This window comes from Typopeltis vanoorti, chromosome 4 (genome assembly GCF_054136105.1).
Source record: "Typopeltis vanoorti isolate ZY-2024b chromosome 4, IOZ_Tvanoo_1.0, whole genome shotgun sequence".
Taxonomy (NCBI): Eukaryota; Metazoa; Arthropoda; class Arachnida; order Uropygi; family Thelyphonidae; genus Typopeltis; species Typopeltis vanoorti.
This window is the reverse complement of record NC_143552.1, coordinates 126598708-126618264: the sequence shown is the minus strand read 5'-3', so window position 1 is coordinate 126618264 and position 19557 is coordinate 126598708. Positions and strand designations below refer to the sequence as shown.

The window sequence follows — 19557 nt, the reverse complement described above, 5'->3', positions numbered from 1 at the left end:
AAAATACAATCTACCTCTGTCAAAATTAACTTCTGTAGCTACAGATGGAGCTCCTTCTATGACCAGAAAAAACAATGATTTTGTGGCATTACTGCAAAAAAAAACAAAGTGAAATTTATGACGGATCCAAGATTCATCATATGCATTGCATTATAAATCAAGAAGTATTATGTGTGAAAGTAATAAACATGGAAAATGTGTTGACATCTATCAAAAAAATCATTAATTTCATAAAATCTCGAGACTTAAATCAGCGACAGTTCTCTGCTTTCTTAAGTGAATTAGACAGCGAATATTCCGGTTTGTCCTACTATACCGAGGTACGTTGGCTATCCTGTTCCAAGATTCTTAAACAATTCTGGGACTTGAAAGAAGAATTATGTCAGTTCTTAATAACTAAAAATCAAGACACAAGCCTGTTTTTTGACATAGTGTGGTTGCAAGATTTATCCTTCATGGTTGATATAACAAAACACCTATATGATTTAAATTTAAAACTGCAAGGAAAAGATCAGATCATTACGAACATGTGTGACTAAGTTAAGGCATTTAAATATAAACTAGTTCTTGGGGAAATGCAGTTGAAAAATGAAGATTTAACGTACTTTCCAACATGCAACATGAACAAATCAAGTTTAAGTGAAACTGCATAGTATCAAAAATATGCAGAAAAAATTGTAAGTCTTAGAACTGAATTTGAAACGAGATTTGCAGATTTTAAATTTTTGGAAGACAAGTTTTCTTCGATTTTTTCAGTAAATATTGATCAGTACCTAATCAAATGCAAATGAAGGTAATTGAGATCCAGTGCGATTCAGATTTCAGTGAAGTTGGCATGCCTGGATTTTACAAATATTTACCTGCCATGTTTAAAAATAGTCGAAAATTCGCATATGAAATTATATCCATATTTGGAAGTACTTATCGGTGTGAGCAGTTATTTACAATTATGAAGGGAAATAAGTCTCCTGTCAGATCCAGAATTACTGACATTCATCTTGGATCAGTTTTGAAAGTAATCACTGCGAACAAGATTTCCTCCAGAGTAGGAGAGATAGTAGCAGAGAAGAGATGCCAAGTGTCACGAAGAAAACGTTAATTTTATCGTTGTTCTCATTCTTTTTTTATATTGTACTTTTCAAAATAAACCTGCGTTTTTATGAAAATTGAAGTTTTCGATTTTTGCTGCCCACATAAGCTTAAACCTCGTTTATTTGGCCCATGTTAGCCTAAGAGTTTGACATGCTTGATGTACATCCTTTTCTGACACCAGATTTAACATTAAACCATCTTCCTGTACTTCTTTCAATTCTAACTGCTGACCTACAACTCAAATAAAGACTAAGTATTGCTTGATATAATGCTCCATTAGCACCATATAACTGTAGCGTTTGGAATAGCTTCTCTCTTGGAACCTTGTCATATGCATTTTCCAGATCTACAAAACTTAAATATAGATCTTTTTTTATATTCCCATGATTTTTCAGCTATCTGTTGTAAAGTAAAAATCTGATCCTGACAGCCTCTATTTGGCCTGAATCCAGCTTGTTCTTCACCAAGCTTCTCTTCCACAATCCTTCTCAACCATTTCTCAAGTATACTTGCATATCTAACCAGGAACACTCAGTAATGAAATGCCTCTGTAATTCTCACATTCAGTTTTATTTCCCTTTTTATATATGGGTACTATGAGCGCTCTACTCCAATCATCTGGAATTTGTCCCTCTGTCCAGGCCTTCTGAACTATGCAGTGCAGCCACTGTACGACTTTTATGCCTCCTTACTTGAGCATTTCTAGTCTAATATCATCTACTGTACTCCTGCTGCCTTTCCACATTTCAGGCTTTTGATGGCTTTTTCTACTTCAGGTATGGATGTGTATTTCTGACTGCATGCTTGGTCAGTGTTTTTACCACTGTGCTGTCATCACTGCTTGTTTCATTTAGCAGTTTTTCAAAGTAATTACTCCATATTTCAAGGATATCTTTTTTTCCCGTTTTCATGTCACCTTTATCATCTCTAATTCCTTTTACAGCACTCTTTCCTCCATTTCTGATCTTCTGCAACCTCCAGAATATCTTGCTACCTTCTTGATATTTATTTTCTGTGTTCTTGCCAAAGTCCTCCTGCATATATCTTACCAGGAAGCCCATGACTTTTGTTTAGCCAGTTTTACACAGTGTTTAGCTTTCTTACATTTGTCTCTGTATTCTCTAAGAGCACAAGCTGACTTATTTGCCAGGAACTTTTGATATGCTTTCTTCTTTTCCTTCACTGCCTCTTTAACTTCTTGTGTCCACCATGGAGTTCTGATTTTTCTATCCTTGCACACAACTTCACCACATGCTTCTCTGGCTGAATCAGTCAGTGTTTTCTTCAGGGCTTGCTACCGAATCTCCAAAGTTTGGTTCCTGCTCTCAAACTCTTTCATTTTTTCTTGAATAATATTTATGTATTTTAGTCTACAGTTCACATCTGAGAGCTGCTCAACTTTTATTCGCTTCAAAACTTTCTTACATGTTCTTCTTTTCAATATGAAATTCAATTTTATTCTGCTCAAGACTAAATGGTGATCACTTCCAAACATTATAAGATTATAAGAACCTGAAAAACAAAATTGATAAAATGTGCATATCTGCCAAAAATGATTGGTTGAAGGAAAAAGCAAAACTGTGTGAAGAAGCTAATAAAAGAAATGACAATAAAACTGTATATAAAATTATAAAAGAATTAACTAAGATATATAAAGATAAACCACTAACAACGAAAGATAAAAACAATCTAGAAACTGGATCAATACAAAATATTAAAATGATCTGGAAAGACTATTATCAAACATTATTTCAGAAAGAACATGAGGAGGAAATTATAACAGAAGAGGAGATATATGAAAAAGCACCACCCATAACTGCAGCAGAAATTATAAATGCAATGAACCAAATGAAACTCTCGAAAGCTATGGGCAAAGATGAAATATCTATGGAAATATGGTGCCAAGGAAGCCATTAACTTCTTAATGAAATTATTTAACTAAATTCTTTATACTGGAGTAATTCCAACTGACTGGAAAACAGGAGTTATTATACAAATTTATAAAAAAGGAGACAAAAGAATATGTGAAACTTACAGACCCATAACACTCTTAAGTCATAGTTATAAACTGTTCATCCGAATTATTCAAAAGAGAACACAGGTGCTTACAGAAGAAATCATAGAAGAAAATCAAGCAGGATTCAGGCCACATAGATCCACTATAGACCACATCTTCATCATCAGTAATATAGCAGAAAAATATTGGGAATACAACCTGCCCATATACTGTTGTTTTATGGATTTCAAGCAGCCTTTGATTCAATTAATAGAAACAAATTGATCACCATTTTAAAGAATGTAAGAATGGATTCAGATATTTTAACATTTATTACAAATTATTATGGAGACACTAAAGCTTTTGTTAAAACGAATAATATTAAAACTAAGGATTTCAAAGTTGAGAAAGGTGCTTTAATGCAGGGTTGCCCTCTTTCACCTCAACTCTTTATCATTTTCCTAGAAAAAGTCTGTAAAACCACAGCTGATGAACCAGGTGTAAAAATCAATGGCACCGACATTAATCACATGAAATACGCTGATGATATCATTATCCTAGCAGATTCTAAACCAGTTAGAAAAAACTATTAATATCTTAAATGACTCCTGTAAAATCTGTGGTATGAAAATAAATCTTCATAAAACAAAAATAATGAAGATAGGTAGAGATGAAGAAAATATTTCTATAAATCTCGAAAATCATCTGTTGGAACAAGTTAATAAATATGTTTATTTTGGCAGTCTCATTTCCAGTAACCTCAACAACATGGAAACCATAAAACACAGGCTAAACCTTGGTTGGACCAGTATGAATAAACTAAATAAAATATGAAAAAATAAAAAAGTCCCAACAAGTCTAAAATTAAAATTATATAAAACAATTATCATCTCCTCTGCTACCTATGCTTCAGAAGCCTGGAGATTAACTCAACAACCAATCAAGAAACTTCAAGCATTCGAAATGAAATGCCTCAGAAAAATCAACAACATCCACTGAATGCAACACAAGACCAATGATCAAGTCAGAATAGATTTAAACTTTCCCAGATGATATAATAGATATAACCATTAAGCATCAGTTGAGATGTTTTGGTCACATTCAGAGAATGGCCCCTCATAGATTGCCATATTTAGCTCTGAATGGATATATAGGAGGTAAAAGACCTAGAGGCAGACCAAGAAGTACTTGGAGAAAGTTGCTGAAAGAACATTCCCATCTGCCTAGCTATAGAGTCATGACCGAGATGGCCAAAGATCGTGATAAGTGGAGAACCTTTCTTCTTAGTGGACTCAACCTGTTACCAAGCGGATGAGATGATGATAGTTCGAGTATTGAATTGAAATTTTTCAGTGTTTTAATTAAATGTGAGCTTAGATAAAGATACACATTAGCTCACATTAATTGTCACATATGGTGACATTATAGTAGAAGTAGTTAATATATATGCTGGATAGGCAGGTAGAGGAATATGAGGTTTTGAATGCAGTCAAGATTTCTAACAAAGGAACAAATGAGTTCCTTTGTTAGAAAGGAGATAGGTAAATTTAAGTGGTTAGGAAAACTAGGTATGACAAGGTGGCTGCATGACAACTTGAATGCATTCAGTAAGATGAAAGAATGGATTATTATGAGAGAAAGAGAGAGCCACAGACAGACAGTGCAAGTGAGAATTCTAGCTTGGAAAGGATGATCCTGAAAATGATAGGACTAGTGTTTTTTAAGCAGTGATTGTTGCAGTACGATAAAGAATTTGGTTGATGAATCAACTCACTGCTTTTTTGAATCATTCAGGTTTTAAGAGTTCACTATTTTTATGGTAATCCCATCCATGAGAGGTTGTTCAAGCTATAATGTACATTAGTACTGTGGAAAGGAGGTGAGAAGAAGAAACTTGTTAACATTGGACCTGTAGATTGTGCTTTTTATGAAATACATAAGAAGGAAGACTGTTCCAAAAGACAGCTATAGATGAAATGAAAGAAAAAAAAAAAGAAAAGAAAAACTAATACTGGTGATTTAGAAAAAAGTCTGTCTTCTTTCACTTACTCTCTACCATCCCATTGCATTCTTTTTTCTCAATTGCTTTGCACTACACAATCACCAAACTTCCAATATCAACTTTTATAACCTTAAATTCTCATCTCCAAACCATTCTTCAATGGAATTCTGATAACTTAATTTAAAGTTATAAAACTCAGTTCTGATTATTTCTCACAATTTGATAACACCCAAATCTCTATACAAGATGAGATTTCTCTTCTTGGAATTACTTTAACTTCTAATCTCTCCTAGCATAAACATATTACAAATATTACCTCCTTGACATCCAAAAAATTAGGTTTACTTTTTTGTTCATAGCATTACTTTACTTCTGCACTCATATTAACCCTAATACAAATCACAGATCCAATAGAACTTGCTTGCAGATATTTCACTCAATACAGAAGCAACTAGGATGATTACCAGGCTCATCTCTCATTTATTCAATCCACTTTCTTTCACAATGATGTTCAGTTTCTTCTCTTTTGATTTTCTATTAATATTTCCATGGACACTGTTAATCAGAATTGGAATCAGTAATTCCTCAGCATCAGCAATTAAAATCTGTTAAAATGCATGCTACAACTATTCATCTGTTCTGAGACTAGAGTTGAATCTGAAGGATATCCTCTGCTAGAGGATATATATAGGGACTACTTATTGGCCAGTCAACTTGGTGTGGTCAGAGAATTTGAATACTGTTTCCAATTGGGCATCGCTGAAATTCAAGATGCTCCATATCAGTAGTGGCCAGAACATCAGTTCCATCAACATTTTAGAATTCTGAGGTTTAGTCCTGGACGTTTTTTAATTCATGAAATTTACTTGGCTGGCAACAAAAGATTGTCAATCTTCAGTCCCCTTTATTATCAGGAATGAAGGTAATGAATTTTTATAAAGCATAAGGAAATGACATGAGATCAAAAATTATTGAGATTGTTGACATTAGTGAGGCCTGACTAACAAACAATGATACCCTTACAGGAATAAAATGTAATTGCTATAGCATAAATATTTAGGAAGGAAAGCAGAATAGAAAGGTAGGAGAGTGCTGCTAATGGTTGCAGGGGAATTAAATCTAGAGAATTAGCTGTGCCTCTGCCTTGTTTATTCATCTTGATTATCAACATGAACAGAATGAGTGGAAGAAGGGCAAAGATCATTCCATATATAAAAGTGTAGCTAGGATTGAAGCAACCATTTATAGACCATTCAGTATCTTTAAAGTGAGTGTTGGAGAGACTAATTAGGACTCACATCCAGAGGTGGGTATATAATATTTCTCTCTCCTCTGTAGAGGACAGGATGGCTCTGTTAAAAGTAGGTCTTTCTTTATAGATTTACTTAGGGTTTATAATAGCAGCTGCAGAGTTGAATAAAGGGAGTGAATATAGCTCAATACTTCTGGATGTTGCCAAGGCATTTAGCTGGATTCTACACCAGAAGATATTCTTCTTTAGCCTCTTTCTCCACTGCTGGATATAGGCTTCTCCTATAAATTTCTAGTTGTAACATCCTTAGCTAAGAAGATTGTTATAAAAACTCAAAGGGATAGCATTTTTTCATTTTTGAAAATTATGGAGACAACTACTGTGTTTGAATAAAAACTTTAGTTTAGTATAACTAAAATCTACATTCGACATTTCGACCTTTATGTCATGGTCATCTTCTGGAGCATACAACTATACACAGGAAACAAGCTATACTACAATCAAACTGGTTTGTTAAAGACACTGACCAACCGCTACAACAATTGTTGGCCTGACCTCTGGTGAGAAAAAAAAAAATAATAATAAAATAAAATAAAAATAATTAAAAAAAAAATAAATAAAAAAAATAAAATAAAATAAAATAAAACAAAAAATTATACATCAACGCTAGAGTCCTATTATTAGTGTTGTCTACTATATACATATATTAACATCATTCCAGCCAGTTGGTATGGAATGGTTTCTAATACTAGCTAAGGATTGGCTAGAGTCCTGACTTATGCTGGATCTTTCATATTAGGTAGGCTGAATGTGTGCCATCCAGATCCTAGGAATTTTCATGCCATCTTTGTTGTTGATATTTGGGTGGTTTATCATGATTTCGCAGGATTCCTTAAATTTCCTTTCGTACCAGGTTTTTGTGCGGTGTAAGGAGCAGGTGCTTTTCCAGTTGATTTGGTGTAAGGTGTTGAGTGCGTGGTCTGAGAGGCCTGCTTCACCATAATGGTTATATTTAATGTGTTCTTTCTTGCGTATAGGGATTGTCCGTCCTGTTTCACCAATGTACGGTAAGTTACAGGTGCAGCGGATGCAATAGACTCCAGGATGTGCTAATGGGAGGAGAGGATCCTTAGAGGAGTTGAATATGGTTTTAAGTTTAGTGGGTGGTTTAAAGGTGGCATTGAGGTTATAATGTTGTAGGATTCTGTTGATTTTTTCTGATAACCCTTTAATGTATGGGATGGCTATGGTTTTACTGTAATCTAGATTCGTTTTTGTTGTAGTTTTTATAGAGTATTTTATTTTGTTATAGCATATATTTATGAATGTGTCACTAATGATTTTCAGTTCTTGTTTCAGGGCTTGTTGGTTAGAGCAAATAGTTGTGGCTCTGTTTTTAAGGGTGTTAATGACTCCATATTTTTGTGATGGGCGGTGGTATGAATTAGCATGTATGTATTGGCCAATGTGTGTCGGTTTTCGGTAGACTGTGAAGGATAGACTGCCTTAAGGAAGACGTGTGTCTAGGAATGGGAGCGAATTTTGGTTTTCGATTTCGATGGTAAATTGTATGCGTTCGTGTTGTTTGTTCAGATGACTGAGGAATGTGTTTAGCGTTTGTCGCCCGTGCGGCCAGATAGCGAACATATCGTCAACCTATTTAAGCCAGACTGTCGGTCTTAGCGTGGCGGAATCAAGAGCCCTTTGCTCAAAGGTTTCCATGTAGAAGTTAGCGATTGGGGGGGGATAGTGGTGAGCCCACTGTACCTTCCTTTCGTAGGTAGAATTTGTTTTGCCACACGAAGTAACTGGACTTTAGTACGTGGGCAAAGAGGACTGTAATGTCGGGCAGAAATTTGTTCTGTAGTAGGAGAATTGTGTCATTCATGGGGACATTAGTTAAAAAGGGTAGAAACGTCGAAACTGACTAATAAGTCGTCTTTGTCTAGCGTGTTATGTTTTTAATTTTGTTTGTAAAGTGTTGTGTGTTTTTTTATGTAGGAGGGGGGAATGACCTACCAACTACTCGAGTGTTGCCGCTAATTTCTTGGCTAGGTGGTAATCGAGACTATCTATTCCTTCCACGATTGGTCGAAGGGGCACGTTTTGTTTGTGTATTTTCAGAACCCCCATATAATCTGGGGCGGGCAGGCGTAGTGGGGTTTGAGTTTTTTAACCGTGTCTAGTGGCCAAGATGTGACGGACTTGAGTAGTTTTTCTGTTTTATCCTTTATCCTTTTTGTTGGGTTATAATTTACCAATTTATATGTGTTGTTATCGGCTACTAGTTGATTCATTTGAAGTACGTATGTTGACCTGTCAAGGATAACAGTGGCATTGCCTTTATTTGCTTTCGTTATTATTATGTTTTGTTCGGCTTTTAATGATTTAATTGCTGCTAATTCCGTTTTTGTCAGGTTGTTCTGTATGGTTTTCTTAGTATTCAGGACATTACTGGTTTCTAGTCGTATTTTATCCGCAATATTGTTAGGTAGGGATCTGATGCCTCTTTCAATGTGGTAGATTAAATCCATATAATCTGGGAGGGGCAGGCGTAGTGGGGTTTGAGTTTTTTAATCGTGTCTGGTGGCCAAGAAGTGATGGACTTGAGTAGTTTTTCTGTTTTATCCTTTATCCTTTTTGTTGGGTTATAATTTACCAGCGCTGCAATCGCTATGGTAAGCTAAAGATTCGTATTTCTCTCTTGATCAATCGGCTGGCCTTTTTAAAAAGATGCAGAGACAATAACCTTATTCCGATCTGCATCAAGCTAAAAAAGAAATTTACATCCGCTAAGGCACTCCGTATCTATGACCGCACAGAAAAAGCAATGCTTAGAGAACAGATTCAAACAGCCCACCAAAACCTAGCTACAACACAAAATCTGGTTTCCGAATTACAATCTGAACTATCAAACTATGTTAATCCAGACATTCTACAAACACTTGAAAGAATTACTGACAATTTGGCCAAACATACCCTGGAAAAGAATAAAGAAAAACTCGAGAAAAAATTCCACAGTTTGAAACAACCGGCCAATCAGAGGACTTCCTACCCTATAAACGCCAACAATGAACAACAAACAAGGGAGACAAGGAGCAACCAACCACCGACAAGCAAGAACCATGTGATTAACCTATCAAGCCACACCCTGAACAACGGTGAACTTATGCTACTAAATAAAGGACTGAACTACGCAATAGCACCGAAAAAGGTAAACAAATTGGATTTTATCTACCACATTGAAAGAGGCATCAGATCCCTACCTAACAATATAGCGTATAAAATATGACTAGAAACCAGTAATGTCCTGAATACTAAGAAAACCATACAGAACAACCTGACAAAAACAGAATTAGCAGCGATTAAATCATTAAAAGCCGAACAAAACATAATAATAACGAAAGCAGATAAAAGCAATGCCACTGTTATCCTCGACAGGTCAACATACGTACTTCAAATGAATCAACTAGTAGCCGATAACAACACATATAAATTGGTAAATTATAACCCAACAAAAAGGATAAAGGATAAAACAGAAAAACTACTCAAGTCCGTCACTTCTTGGCCACCAGACACGGTTAAAAAACTCAAACCCCACTACGCCCGCCCGCCCCAGATTATATGGGGTTCCGAAAATACACAAACAAAATGTGCCCTTTTGACCAATCGTGAAAGAAATACAGTCCCAATTACCACCTAGCCAAGAAATTAGCGGTAACACTCAAGGAGTTGGTAGGTCATTCTCCCTCCTACATAAAAAAACACACAACACTTTATAAACAAAATTAAAACATACCACTCGATAAAGACGACTTATTAGTCAGTTTCAACGTTTCTGCCCTTTTCACTAATGTCCCCATCAATGACACAATTCTCCTACTACAGAACAAATTTCTGCCCGACATTACGGCCCTCTTTGCCCACGTACTAAAGTCCGGTTACTTCGTGTGGCAAAACAAATTCTACCTACAAAAGAAAGGTACAGCTATGGGCTCACCACTATCCTCCCTCAATCGCTAACTTCTACATGGAAACCTTTGAGCAAAGGGCTCTTGATTCCGCCACGCTAAGACCGACAGTCTGGCTTAGATACGTTGACGACGTGTTCGCGATCTGGCCGCACTGGTGACAAACGCTAAACTCATTCCTCAGCCACCTGAACAAACAACACAAATGCATACAATTTACCATCGAAATCGAAAACCAAAATTCGCTCCCATTCCTAGACACACTAGTCACACGTCTTCCTTAATGCAGTCTACCAAAAACCGACACACACTGGCCAATACATACATGCTAATTCATACCACCACCCATCACAAAAATATGGAGTCATTAACACCCTTAAAAACAGAGCCACAACTATTTGCTCTAACCAATAAGCCCTGAAACAAGAACTGAAAATCATTAGTGACACATTCATAAATAATGGCTATAACAAAATAAAATACTCTATAAAAACTACAACAAAAACGAATCTAGATTACAGTAAAACCATAGCCATCCCATACATTAAAGGGTTATCAGAAAAAATCAACAGAATCCTACAACATTATAACCTCAATGCCACCTTTAAACCACCCACTAAACTTAAAACCATATTCAACTCCTCTAAGGATCCTCTCCTCCCATTAGCACATCCTGGAGTCTATTGCATCCGCTGCACCTGTAACTTACCGTACATTGGTGAAACAGGACGGACAATCCCTATACACAAGAAAGAACACATTAAATATAACCATTATGGTGAAGCAGGCCTCTCAGACCACGCACTCAACACCTTACACCAAATCAACTGGAAAAGCACCTGCTCCTTACACCGCACAAAAACCTGGTACGAAAGGAAATTTAAGGAATCCTGCGAAATCCTGATAAACCACCCAAATATCAACAACAAAGATGGCATGAAAATTCCTAGGATCTGGATGGCACACATTCAGCCTACCTAATATGAAAGATCCAGCATAAGTCAGGACTCTAGCCAATCCTTAGCTAGTATTAGAAACCATTCCATACCAACTGGCTGGAAGGATGTTAATATATGTATATAGTAGACAACACTAATAATAGAACTCTAGCATTGATGTATAATTTTTTGTTTTATTTTATTTTTTTATTTTTATTATTTTTTTTATTTTTTTGTTATTTTTATTTTATTTTATTATTTTTTTTATTTTTTCTCACCAGAGAAATTATTGTAGCGGTTGGTCAGTGTCTTTAACAAACCAGTTTGATTGTAGTATAGCTTGTTTCCTGTGTATAGTTGTATAGAATATGACCTTGACATAAAGGTCGAAACGTCGAATGTAGATTTTAGTTATGCTAAACTAAAGTTTTTATTCAAACACGGTAGTTGTCTCCATAATTTTCAAAAATGCATTCGGATCACCGTGTAAGCCTAAAAGAAAGGATTCAAAGGGATTGGTTTGCAAAATAGGCTAATGACATGCCATAGATAAGAGAGTGGATGAAGGGGCATGTATCAAAGAATGATGTATTTTGTAATATTGGGTTTGAGAGGGAAAAAAAAAAAGAGTGGTGACCGATGGTATGCCACAGGATTCTGTATTTAGGCTATTGTTGTTTTTTTTGTTTGTTTAACTTATATGTTGATATTTGGGTTAGTCTGGGTAATAGCATACAGTTATTGCTGACGGTGCAAAGTTAGGAAGACTGATATGAGACATTTATAGTAGAATCCTTTGATTCCAATCTGGACAAATTGGTTCGTAAGTTATGATTCACAGAAAAGAACTACAGTCACAGTGTGATATCAAGCAACCATATGGCACATTGTCATTCACTTCTTAAAGAAAACTAATGCATACAAGCAGATAATGCATATTATACAAACAGATACATGTCCATGCCATCAATCCCAAATAATATAGAATCATTGAACTTTCAAACAGTACAAAACCATTTGCTTATGCGACATACTTCTCTCCACAGAATTAAAAAAAAAAAAAAAAACACAACATTCTTTATCTGATATTAACCCTAATAGAAATCACAAATCCAATAGTATTCTTACATTTGGAATACTACTCCAAGAACTAAGAAATTTACTGAAAATTCTAGTCTGAACCAATTAATCATGCTAAAGTAAATTCACTATAGCAAATTTTCTACTGTAAGCAACTATTCCGTTGGTTTTTGAGTTTGCTTGTTCTCTGTTTACAGTGAGAACTGACTATACTGTAAGCTACATAATGTCAAATTCTGTAAAATTGTTTTATCCTTAAAATAAAACCAAGAATAAAAATCAAAATATTTTATTTTTGATTTCAGGCTGTTGTTAGAAAAGCAGTTGACAGGAGTTTAAAAGCAAGAAAGGACTGGGAAGCAAGCCCAATTTCTGACCGTATAAATTTGTTTTTAAAGGCTGCTGATCTTGTTAGTGGGAAATATAGAATGGATTTGAATGCTGCCACAATGCTGGGACAGGTGAGCAATAGTTTCATCAGTGTTTGTTTTGAAAATTAAAGATGTATGCAAATTTAACCTACTTTATAAAAATCATTCTTCTGTCTCAAAATATAAGGCTTCTCAGTATGCTGCAGTTAGTATTTTATTTTAATGCATTGTTTGAATACATACATACATACATACATACGTCCATCTTCAAGGCCCACCTTTCTTAATTGGGTTGTGGGGGGCAACAGCTGCAAGAGGAACTTCCAATGGTCACAATCCTCTGCCACCAAGCTCAGGTGTTCTGGTGGGATTCCCAAACGTGTCCGCCCAAGGTTTTGGATATAATCTAACCAGCGAGTCCTTGGCCTTCCACGTGGCCTCCCACCCTCTGGCTTGGCAAAGAGGGCCTGCTGAGGGAGCCTCTCTTGTGGCATTCTGACCAGGTGCCGTACCAACGTAACTGTGATCTCTCAACACAGAGAAGCAGCGGTTGAGTATTGAGGGTTTCCCGAATTGCAGAGCTTCTGACTCTGTTGAGTCTTGTCAGCCCTGCAACCCCTCGAAGGAACCTCATTTCAGCTGCTTGGATTCGTGTCTGCATTCTTTCAGTCATTGTTTGAATCACATTTAAAAATGAATTCAGTAATTTTAATTTCTAATAATTTTCTATATTTATTTCATTTTTTTTTCTACCCTTGTTCATTATTATTAGTATTATTTGAGACCTCCAGGGAGTCAAGGACTCATTGAGGGAGACTATAAATCACCCAAACCAGCTGTCATAATCTTCCCTTAAATTCATTCACACTAGATGCACTACCCCTAAAGGCAAACTATTCCACTTACTCACTGCTCTCTCTGGGGAAAAAGACCCTAGCTCTTACCCCTTTCTTGACTGCAAATAAATTTAACTTCCATGGATGTCCCCATGTTCTCTCCCCCACCTTCCATATAACGAAAATTTCATCAGATGATATTCTATAATACCCATTCAAAAGTTTGTAGACCTCTATCATATCACCTCTCTTTCTCCTAGTTTGCCATCCACATACTCGCAATCTGCTCTCATAATCTAAATACCATGATCCGGATATAATCTTTGTAACCTTTCTTTGCATTTTTTCCACAGCTTTTTTATACCCTTGGAACCTGGGAGACCAAATCTGTGCACAATAATCCAGGTGTGGTCTTATCAAAGCCTTATAAAGAAGCAAAATGACTTCTTTATCCTTACATGTCAAGGTTCGCTTCAGCATAGAAATTATCCTCTGAATTATATTTGCAACTTTGCTACGTGACCTTTGAACTTCAAATTCCTATCCACTAATATGGCAAGATCCATTCCCTCCTCAGTTTTTGTAGCATAACCCCCACTAATATAATATGCTGCTGAAACTCTAATCATGCCAAAGTACATAACTTTGCACTTACTAAAATTAAACTGACAACCTTTTTTGCTTGCCCAAATTTCCAACCTCTTCAAATCATTTTGTAAGTGCTGAATATCAGTAGCATCCCTAACTGTCCTACCTATCTTTGCATCATTGGGAAACAATTGCACATCTGATGTTAAACCCTTCCTGATCATTAAATGTATAGATTGAATAATAATGGCTCAAGGACTGAACCCTGAGGTACACTACTAGTCACCTCAAATCTGGCAGATTCACACCCACTGTATACCATTTTTTGATAGCTATCTGTCAACCATCCCCTGATCAAAGTCCTTCTTCCTTTTTTCCCTCTTTTACCTTGCAGTGTCGAGGGTTTCTATTAATTTAACCGCAACCATACACAAGGACAAGGTGGTCAACCCTATGCCTCCTGGTGTATCCTATGTCTGTAGAAGCATTGAGTTCTAGAGGCCAGTTTTCCTGTTTGCAGGATGAAAAACCCTGCAGCCCATGCCCAAGACCAGCTAACTTGGCTATGTCAGAGAAAGATCCTAAGCTCCTCATGTCAGTGATGGGAATTGAGCCCAGGACACTCCTTTCCCAGGCATATGTGCACTTGCAAAGTGCATAGCCACTCAGCTAACTGCACGGACTTACCTGATCCAAGTCAAGAGTTTATATTTCAATCCCATATTCTCCAGATTATGCAACAGCCTTTTGTGTGGTATCCTATCAAGTACCTTAGAAAAATCCGATATTATCATAGTTTATCCGTTCCCTTTATCAAACTCGGTCGTAACATTGTTATAAAATATAAGAGCAAATTGCTAAAGCACCTTCCTTTAGTTAACCCACGCTACTCCTTGCAGAGTATAGTTTGTCTACCTATTTCTGTATGTGAGTTCTTACCAACTTCTCTAAAATCTTCAATACCACACCAGAAATACTGATTGGTCAGTAGTTAGACACATCAGTTTTTACACCACCCTTGTACAGTGGATCTATCATACATTCCTTCCATTCCTGTGGTATCATTCCTGAGCTGAGACTTAAATTATGCACTCAGATTTAATATTACTGTTATTGACAAGTTTTTATAGCATAGAAACTTGAAAATGATGGACAACAATACAGTGCAGGAGTCATTTTATTATACAGCTGTCAGTTCATAAAATTTATGATGACACAAGGAAAGGAGTGAATAATATTTATTCATAGACCATATTTCAACCTGAAATTTACAGGTCATAATGAGTGGCAATAGGCAGAATAGAATACGAAGTAGAACTCAGAGAATGGACTAATTCAAAACACTGGATCTGCATGATGTTATACATGGTATAGTGCAGCCTGCTTTATTGAGAGGAATGTTTGTAGGTGTAACTTCGAATGAAATATTTTGTTATAGGTTATTTTTAAGATTTCATTGGGTATTTTTAAAATAAAAACGCATTAACTATTTTTTAAGGTTATTAAGGTTAGGCAAAAAAAAGTTTAACATTTCCAGTTAAACACACTCTTGATAAATGCTAACAAGATTTGGATAGCATAAAACTGACTGAGACACGTTTGACAACAGTTGTTCTTTTACATTGCTAGCAGCCATTTCTTAAATAACATGCAAGCAGCTAAAACAGGTGTACAAGTAAAGGAAGTTATTCCAAGTCGAGGTATACTTTTCCAAGAGGAGACACAGATGTTTATTTTATGTAAACCAAAAATTATTCCACTTAAATCAGTAACATTGGAGAATTTGGAAAAAATGCAAAGTGATGCAGAAGAACGTGTTAAGGAACAAATGGAAAAACAACAGCAATAGCCTCAAGAAAACTATTGAAATTATCCTTATCTGATAAAGCACAATGCAGTATTTATAAGCAGTTTGTGTATCTACTATAATATTCTGCATACATTGTTATATGCATAAGAAAAAAAATTCAGTGATATATTATAAATTATATTCTGCCCCTCATTTTTTAAATATTCATACTACACCTGCATTCACTCAGTATACTTAAATTGGTAAGATACATGAAGTATTATTCTAATATATGTATATCGTAACAAATAATGTTTCATTTCTTGAACACTTTTTTTCTTCTTCATACCCCATATATGTACATATTGTCTATGTGTAAACTGAAAAAAGTTATTCATGCAGTTAGCCGATCTCATATGGAGGTAGCAGGGTCTCCCCCCCCCCCAAAAAAAAGAAATTTGGGTTTTTCATCCTGCATACAGACAAATCGGTCTTCAGACAAAAATACTAGTGATAGTGGTGGACAGTAGATGATGGTGGTTTGGTATAGTTGGTGGAAACAGAGAGTTGAGTAGGTGCCCTCCCTCGATGAGTTTTTGGACTCCTTGGAGGTGTCACGAAGTAATAATAGAAGCCATAAAACAGTGCAAAGGAATAACTGAGGAGATATTTTATTATTAATTAATTAAAAAACTTAACAATGTGTTGATTAGAATAAGACTCTACTCTTTTCGATAGTGAGAGACTGTCGTTCCGATTCAAGTTTGGACAATGGAGGAAGGCTTCAGAGCTTTCTTTAAATAAATGTTCAAATGTATGGCAACACTGATGGATTGAGTATGTTTCTGACCATAGGATATTGTGGTCAGTATCTATTTTATGTTGTGAAAGGCCAAGTTTCTCATATTTCCTATTGATGATATAAGGCTGGTGGTCTTGCATTCTTTTCCCCACTGAACGATTGCTTTGTTGGAAGTAAGAAAGGTGATTGTCACCTTGGTAAATACCAGAAGAGCAAGAGGGAAGCATTTATCTTTAGAAAATGTGAACCATGATGATAGTTTTTTTTTTTTTACTTTGTTGTAAATTTAAATAAAAATGCCAAGAAATATATTCTTGTTTAATCCTTTATTAAACAAGGCCAAGTTTCTCATATTTCCTATTGATGATATAAGGCTGGTGTTCTTGCATTCTTTTCCCCACTGAACGATTGCTTTATTGGAAGTAAGAAAGGTGATTGTCACCTTGGTAAATACCAGAAGAGCAAGAGGGAAGCATTTATCTTTAGAAAATGTGAACCATGATGATAGTTTTTTTTTTTTTTACTTTGTTATAAATTTAAATAAAAATGCCAAGAAATATATTCTTGTTTAATCCTTTATACAAGTGTATGCAAACAAAGTTTGTGCATGAAGTTTCTTCATGACCAGGCTACTTGTATGTAGAGGCTAATGACCTCGTATTAATTGGCTTAGTATCCCATAATGCAAAGCACATCACATGCTTTGCATTATGGGATACTAATTTTTCTTTTATTCCATGTCAATTTTATTCAGTTAATTCCCCACCATACCAGCTTTTGTTGCTTATTCTGTTATGTTTCCAAATATAATTTACTGTCTTCACTGAAATTTGACTAGATAGCTGAACTATTTTAATTGTTCCGTGAATTTACTATTGAGAATGCAGTTGGTTTTCATGTTGCTATTTCATAGTTTTGTCCTTTTATTGCTGATTTTCACACCTGATTTGTTTGTTACAGCATATTTGTCGAAATTGTAAATTTGTTACAATTTAGATAAAAAATTCTAATGATTTTTATTGGATTTCCTTGGGTAACATTGTTCGCATAAAATAAGGAGCTGAGTTTAATGTCTAATCAGGTTAAGTACTTGTTTTTAATTCATAATGTGATTCATATTGATGATGAATAAGAGTAGAGATAATGTGCACCCTTGTCTTACACCTGATTTTATATTCTAAACTGCTGACTTAGAACTTGAATGTAGATCGCATTGCTCTGTATAATGTCTATATCCAACATTTTTGTGATGTCAGTTTCACATTTTCACAATTGATGAGTCAGTCATCACATTAATCAACTTAATCTTTTTTTTTTTTTTTTGTACATTTTTTTAGGAATTTAAGGTATGCCAATTCAGATGTGAGAACACTTCTGTGAATGCACAGATTTCTGGCTGTTTTTTAATAGTTGTTCATAAATCAACCCACTTGAGCGAAAGAAAAATCTAATTTTTTTGGATGTTGAGGAGCTGACAATATTTTAGCATAAGCTAAAAAAGTCAGGGATTTCATCTGTGAAATGAATGGTGAATTTAATGTGTGAAGATACACATCATCTGTTTGCAAGTGATACTAGAATTTAAGGATAATGGAAACAACAAGACTGAGTAAATTGCATTTTCTTGAAGGTCCTTATGTTAGTTTCCAAGTAAAATAAAATGGTTTTTCTGCTGCAACATATTATAGTTGAGGATACTACACCTTGATCTGGAGATGTTATAGACTGACTTTCACATTATTGGCCAGTGGTAAATAAGAAAGCAAAGTCACAAGAAGTACTAGTAAATAGATTGAAGTTTTAGGAGCTACTTGGCAAAGATTGTTAAGAGAAATCAGAGAATTATAGAACCCACTATCCTCTCTTGTACATTTCACACACCCATCACATCGCTCTCCACCCCCAAAAAAAAAAAAAATTTCACTCCTTTGCTATGCACAATCATAAAATTTCTAGAGATTGTCTCCTTATCCTTGTCTTCTTTCCTCCTTTCACCCTTTAGAAAATATCCATGTCCATCCACTGTACTCCTATCAAATTATGTCTGTAATATCACCTCTTCTCCTGTCTTGTATGCTATACTATACTATGCAGATTGCATTCTCTATAGTATAGCCAGTTACTAATTCATTCTGCTATACCAAGTAAACATATCCATTTGTTACAGTTTAAATATCACTTTTGCTATACGACAACTTATCTTTGCAAGACATGGAAAGATTGATTATACATCCTTCTTATCAGTTACCATTTACCTGTCATGAAGTGGAACCAATTTCTAATTGGTAAGAAGATTGTCCCTTTCATTTACCTGTCATGAAATGGAACCAATTTCTAATAGTAAGAAGATTGTCCCTTTACAAATCAGACCAGAGATAGTTTCAGTAGATAGTTTGCTGTAGCTGAATATCTTACAGCATTGCATTGTACCTATGGGGCTTTGGTCAGGACTCTTTGGTGGTTGGTTGTGATGAGCAACTTTGTTATAGTGATGTTTTGGTATTGTGAGAATCAAGTGTAGTATCCTTCTCACTTATTTTCATTAATGCTATGATAGGAGGGCTAATCCTATCTGCACAGTTCATAATGTCATCAGTTGTATTCTCTGGCCATTTTCTTATTGGAGGAAATTCTGCCATTTCTATATCATTCCAGCCAACTCACCTTCAGTTAGAAGGTCCTTATAAAGGTTCTTTATCCTAATTATTGTTACCAACGGAGCTACAGAGGATATATAACATCTTATCTTCATCTATTACTTACTTCATTAGAATAAAATCACTGTGATGAAGTGATCACTGAGCAGCTCTCTTCTCTAGTCATTCTTCCATAATCTTTTT

At 35.4% G+C, this 19557-nt stretch overlaps 1 protein-coding gene across 1 annotated transcript in view; it reads left to right on the top strand.

The window, feature by feature from the left end:
• The window catches only part of P5CDh1 (delta-1-Pyrroline-5-carboxylate dehydrogenase 1), a 280792-nt gene that overhangs the window by 52269 nt on the left and 208966 nt on the right, over positions 1 to 19557 (top strand). The window contains exon 4 of the mRNA XM_090391995.1: positions 12637 to 12792. Within this exon, the coding sequence (XP_090248121.1) occupies positions 12637 to 12792 (156 nt within the window). The remainder of the gene's footprint in view (positions 1 to 12636; positions 12793 to 19557) is intronic.